Genomic DNA, 6,561 nt, shown 5'->3' on the forward strand with positions numbered 1-6,561 from the left:
TAAGACCATCGGAAAACAAAAAGATATTTACATTACAATTCATAACAGTAGCAAAATTACAGTTATAGAGTAGCAACGAAAATAATTTTATGGTTGGGGATCACCACAACATGAGGAACTGTATTAAGGGGTCGCGGCATTAGGAAGGTTGAGAACCGCTGGTTTAAATGTTTAGCAGAATTTACCAGTGAAGACATCTGATCCTGGGCTTTTCTTTGTCAGGACGTTTTTGATACTGATTCTGTCTCCTTCCTTGTTATAAGGTCTGTTAAGATTTTGTTTCTTTTTGAGTTACTTTTGGAAGTTTGTGTGTTTGTAAAAACTTGTTTATTTCATCGAGGCTATCCAATTTGTTGGCATACTATTTTTCACAATATTCTCTTATAATCCTTTTTATTTCTGTATATTCAGTAGTAATGGGACCAACTTTTATTTCTGATTTTAGTAATTTGAATCCTTTTTTTTGGGTCAGTCTAGCTAACAGTTTGTTGATCTTTTCAAAGAACCAACTTTTAGTTTTATTTTTTTATATTTTTTTTTCTGTGCTCTGTTTTATAGTTTATCTCCACTCTGACTTTCCTCCTTTCTGCTAGCTTTGGGTTTAGTTTGCTCTCTTTTTTTTTTTTTTTTACTTCCTTAAGGTGTATAATTAGATGATTAATTTGAGATCTAAAATGTAGGCATTTACAGCTATAAATTCCCTCTTAGTACTGCTTTCAGTGCATCCTGTAAGTTCTGGTATATTGTGTTTTTTCATTCATCTCAAGGTATTTTCTAATTTCCCTTTTCATTTAAATCTGTACATTTAGATCAATATTGTTGTGTTATGTTGTTGACAGTGGTGTTTTAAAATGACTTTTCCAGCATTTTTATATGTTACATACTGAGAGAGGGTGTTTTGCATTACAGTTTTTAAATTCAGTGACTACTTTTTTTTCCCTAGAAGTTCAAGTGTTTGTTGTTGTTTTTTCAAGTCTCCCTGGTTGTATCTTATTCTTTTTCTTTATGCTTTTGATTCCTTTTATGTCTTTAATTGTTCTAAATGTACTGTCCCTACTTTGTAATAGTTCTATAATCTTGATATGTAATCCTTTGTTTGAGGTATCGTTTGATAGCACCCATGTTAAACTGTTTCAATGTATGCTTTATAATTTTAGGTTGTATGCTAATGTTTAGTGGGGCTTTAATTGTGGAAATCCATGAGGCCTGGGTTGAGGGCTTATGCTGGTGTACATTTCATCTGTCTACCTGAGTGAGAGGGACTTGTGTTTCAAATGATCATAGGAAGCTCTCCCACACCTCGCAAGCTAAAATGCAAGTTTCATGAAATCAGGGGTCTTTCTTTGGTTCACTTATGTCTCCGAAATAGTCTACTGTAGTGCATAACACATACTAGGTACCCTACCTATATTCATTGAACCAAATTTATCTTTCTTTGCTGGTGGGTGGATTAATTTTGATTAATCCACTGTCTCATTGAGGAAGCAGTGAGGCAGTGAAGGACTCCTGTAGATACTTTCTATGAGTAATGGCTGGGGTTTTCATTTGATTTTTTGCCTATTCATTCTAGTAACGTGACTGTGACCCCATGCTATACAAAAAGATAATTCTAGTCCTATTATGATGAGTGAGCATTAGCCTCCTTCCTGGGTCTTATTTTTGTTTCAGAGGCCTCATATTAGTTGAGTTAGGCTCTTTGAGCCATATTTTATTTGTTTTTCACTAATATTCAAATTTCTCTTTTTTGAAGGATGAAAAGATATGTCTTTTTTTTTTTAGATAAAAATCAGATTAAGCTTTGGAGGTTAAAAAAAAACACCACAGACCTTTTTAACGATATAGTTTAGTAGTGAGAATTTAGATAACCATGGAAGGATAGGTAGGTGAAAAGTAGAAAAAAAATAGCAAAGGGAAAACTTTTTTCTGTTTTTCTTCCCCAACATAAAGACATGTGGTACATTTTTCTGGTTAATACACTAACCATGCCAGGAAAAAATCCACCCCATATCAAGGGATAGTATAACTTAATGCTTAATTTATTTTTCATTTTCGTGTAATGCTAATTAAATTATTTTAAAATGAAATCCAAGTGCTATTATCTAGCAGTAATTGTGTTTATCTTTCAAGAATATTAAAGAAAAAATTTAACTTTGATGTCATAACATTACCAATAAATTTGTTAAACTTCTTATTCATTGGAATGATATAAATTAGATGGGAAATGGATGTGAGCAGAAATAAAATTGCCACCTTGAGTACATTGAAGTTATAAAGAGCTTGTTTTCAAAGGGATATACTAGACTCTATATTATCTTTTGTTGTTTGTTTTTTTTAGCTGAGCCATCCTGCCACCTGTTGGCAGCTCAGCTCGGGCTGGGCATCAAACCGCTGTTGCTCAGAGCTCGCACTCTTGAGCGAGCTCTTAACTAACTGAGCCACTCGGCCGGCCCTTATATTATCTTTATATGATCATGTTGAACTACTATCTATGGTGAATTATGGAAGAGTATGAGTCGACCCACCACTTGGTATTGAGGTGCTTAGTTCTGTTGTCAAAGATTTTTGCAAAAATGGAGGATAAAAATGGGGTCATGTGACATAATGATGACTAAAATGTTGCTTCTTTGTTTTGCAGTTCCAATTCCTGGTAGATTTGATCGGCGAGTGTCAGGTATGTGTTCTCTTTCATAACATACCGCTAAAATGCTATTTTAAGATAGGATATCTTAAATAAAAACAAACTGATCTTTTTAATAAAAAGAGAAGTTAACAGCATTCAGAACATAATAAAAATCGAATATGATTACTTCACTCTTGTTTCATTTTAAGTTCTGGGTATACATATATATATCTTTTTATATTGCTGTAATTAGTTTGTCTTACTTTGTCTCATTATTTTTTTCCATGTTCATAATTATGGCTTCTAAAAATTACTTTTAGGGCTGGCCAAGTGGCTCATTTGGTTAAGAGTTGGCTTAAGAGTGCAAGCTCTGAGCAACAGGGCTGCTGGTTTGATTCCCACATGGGCCAATGACGCTGCGCCCGAGCTGAGCTGCCAATAAGTGACAGGATGGCTCAGCTGGTGTAACAACAAGATTGTCTGTTCGATGGTGGGCTACGCCCTCCTGCAACTAAGACTGAACTTGGCATCTTGAACTGAGCTGCCTCCCAGATGGCTCAGTGGATAGGGCATGCGCTCTTAACAAGAAGGCTGGTGGGTTCGACTCCCGCATGGGATGGTGGCTATGCCCACCCGCAACTAAGATTGAACACAGCACCTTGAGCTTAGAGGCCACAAACTGCCCATGGGAAGCCAGATGGCGACTGGTGGCCTCCATAACGAAGATTGAAGAACAACAACTTGGCTGGGCCTCTTCCCCATTCCCCAACACTGTTCCCTCCCCCAATTCGCCAATAAAATCTTTAAAATAAAAATTACTTTTCATGTTACTATTACTGATTTTCTACATTATGCTGCCATTATCTTTTTGCATATTTTTTTTAAGATTTTTTTTTAAATTGGGGAATTGGGGGAGGGAACAGCGTTGGGGAATCGGGGAAGGGGAACAGACAAGTTGCTGTCCTTTTGCTCTTCCGTCTAGTTGTGGAAGATGTCGCTTCACTGGCCCACGTTGGTATTGTGATGATTGCGCTATTCCTGGCTGAGGCAGATCAGTCGCCAGCCATTGGATGGCGGCTCACGGCAGCTCACATTGGCTGCTGGTCACTCACGGTAGCTTACAGCAGCCCACTGCAGCCTACGCCGTCGCCGGCGACACACGGCAGCCCAGCTCCAGGTCGAGTTGTTGTTCACCATCTTAGCTGTAGAGGGTGCAGAGTCACTGGCCCATGTGGGATCCGAACCAGTTGTCCTGCTGCTCAGAGCTCGCACTCCCAAGCCAACTCTTAACCAACAAGCCACTTGGCCGGCCCACTTGCATACATTTTTGAGCCACTTAAATTATTTCCTCAGTTACAGCGTTGGGAGTGGCATTCCCTGGTTAGAGACTGAACATTGCATTGGCTTTTTCTGTGTATTGCTCTCTAGAGACAGTCTACAGAGTAGACTGCAGAAAGCAGGATATCCTGCAAACACCCCTTTTCCAAAACCATCTCACTAATATGTACGGTGCCTATTCCTTTAGTTTAGATGTAAAATAGTACCTCGGATTGTTTTATTTGGCATCCCTTTGATTATTAGCAAAAATTAATGTTTTCCAAACATGAGAAATCTGATTTTTTATTCTTGTATGGGACTAATTTGGTACTATTTTTCCCTTTTATCTGTTATGGTCTATATTATTTTTTATAAGTTTGAGTACATTTCTATCATGATTTTTAACCATTTGAATTTTTTTTTTTAAAGATTTTCTTGGGGAATTGGGGAAGGGGAACAGTGTTGGGGAAAGGGAACAGTCAAGCTGTTGTCCTTCAATCTTAGTTGTGGAGGGCGCAGCTAGCTCAGCTCCAAGTTCAGTCGCCATCCTGCTGCCCATCAACAGCTTGCGGCCACCCAGCTCAAGGTGCCATGTTCAATCTTAGTTGCAGGTGGGTATAGCCCACCATCCCATGCTGGAGTTGAACCTGCAACCTTGTAGTTAGGAGCACTCACTTGCTCTCACCAGATGAGCCATCCTGCCACCTGTTGGCAGCTCAGCGGCAACTCAGCTTGGGCCGGGAATAGAACCGCTGTTGCTCAGAGCTCGCACTCTTGAGCGAGCTCTTAACCAACTGAGCCACTTGGCAGGCCCTCCGTTTGAAATTTTTAATGCAAAGTTTTCCACATTGGTTGTACTATTTAAATTTTACTATTTTTTATTGATTCAAACTTTTGTTATGTAACTGGTATCTTGAACACTGCCTGGCACATAGCAGCCACTCAGCAAATATTTATTGAATATATACATCCTCTTCTTTTTTTTTTTCATGATTGCTCCTAAGCTGAGAAGGTCCCCTTTTTTCATAGAGCTGATAAATATATTTTGTAAAATATTTTCATAAAATTGTTTGAATTTTGGATACATCTAGAGTTTATTTGGTTGTACAGTTGGGATGTTAATGTGATTCAAAATTGCTATGCAAGCTGTAGGTGTCACAGTATTCTTTCATATCATCTTGTTCAGGGAAGGTTTCTTACCCTTCCATTTACCCTTTTCTATCCCTCAGTTCTTTTCTTTGACAAAAATATGCTTATTTATGTTTTCAGAAAGCCTTCAGTAAGGTTGTACACCAAAGTCTGTTGAAAGGAGATAGAAGAATGTGTTCTTAGGTATAAAGAGTCATTTTCAGAAAGGAAATAGAGTAAGGATTAAGGTTGACACAAGACCCATGAATGATTATCTCCCATCTCTGTTCATCCCTGCCTGCATCTCTTTTTTCCCAGAAGATTAGTAATATCCCTTGACATCTGCAGGACAGATCTGGGAGATGGAGAATACAGTAACAGCTCCAGAGGGCACAGATGGTGTTAGTTCATGAACTGCTGCTTGGGCTCTCTGTCAGTGTGGCTCAGTCCTTGAACTGTGGAGGACTCAGACAAGTACATGTTATTATTCCTCCCCCTTAGATTTTACAGCCTTACTGAAGATTTAAAACTTTTTAATATTATTCAAATGTTAAGTGAAAATAAAAGATTCTTAAAAGAATCCAAAATGATTATGCAGGAGGGAAAATAGTCTGTAGCGATAGCTAACCTACAGATGACGTGCTGGGTGCACAGTTTTAAAGTCTTGCTCAATGTCTTCCTTGTATTGTTGAACATAATTCTTACATTAACACTGTGAGGTACGTGATATAATCATCCCCATTGTACAGATGAGGAAACTGGAGCAAAACAGAGGTTAAGTAACTTGCAACAGTCAAAGTGATAATGTGCCCAAAGGTAGCATGAGTCCTAAGTACTACCCTTCCCATCTCTAAGGACCCTTTCTTGTACCTTCTGGAACTCTTCAGGTAAATCCTGTAAATTCTCAGTCTGTTCTCTGAGTGCACCCTTCATCTCCGTGCTCTAGCTGAAGCTTGGCTTCCCTGCAGGCTTCTCAAATGGTGGCTCTTTTCTCTTCCACCTTCCTTGTAACACAGACAGGAGATGGGTTAGTGTTTGTCTTGCTCCTCATTGCTGCTTCCAAACTATTCTATTTCCCTCATCCCTAAAATTCTCAGCTTCAAACATCACATTGTTATATCCTACCAGCCACTGCCCCTTTCTGTTTTAGTCATCTAATAATCTTCAGGATGTTCCTTGTTATTTCCACATAGATAATCTTTCAGTGTCTGCCCCTTCCTAAAATCCCCAGTGTTCCAAGGATCCTGTCTTCCACCCTATATTCCCATGGTTGTACTCTGGTATGACAGCCATTACAGTTCTTCATGCTCTGAATCAGTGCTTCCTGTGTGCACCGCTGCCTACTGTCTTCTCAGCTCCTACTCCAACCCCAGCAACTCATTGATCCTGCTTCCTTTTCACTGTTCATCAGTTCCTCTTTACCAGCGGTTCTCAACCTGTGGGTCGCGACCCCTTTGGGGGTCAAACGACCCTTTCACAGGGGTCGCCTAAGACCA

At 39.1% G+C, this 6,561-nt stretch overlaps 1 protein-coding gene across 1 annotated transcript in view; it reads left to right on the forward strand.

The window, feature by feature from the left end:
* The window catches only part of PRKAR2A (protein kinase cAMP-dependent type II regulatory subunit alpha), a 75,786-nt gene that overhangs the window by 28,518 nt on the left and 40,707 nt on the right, over positions 1 to 6,561 (forward strand). Inside the window, exon 2 of the mRNA XM_019633896.1 lies at positions 2,636 to 2,671. Within this exon, the coding sequence (XP_019489441.1) occupies positions 2,636 to 2,671 (36 nt within the window). The remainder of the gene's footprint in view (positions 1 to 2,635; positions 2,672 to 6,561) is intronic.

The sequence above is a fragment of the Hipposideros armiger genome, unplaced genomic scaffold, assembly GCF_001890085.2.
Source record: "Hipposideros armiger isolate ML-2016 unplaced genomic scaffold, ASM189008v1 scaffold_18, whole genome shotgun sequence".
Classification (NCBI taxonomy): domain Eukaryota; kingdom Metazoa; phylum Chordata; class Mammalia; order Chiroptera; family Hipposideridae; genus Hipposideros; species Hipposideros armiger.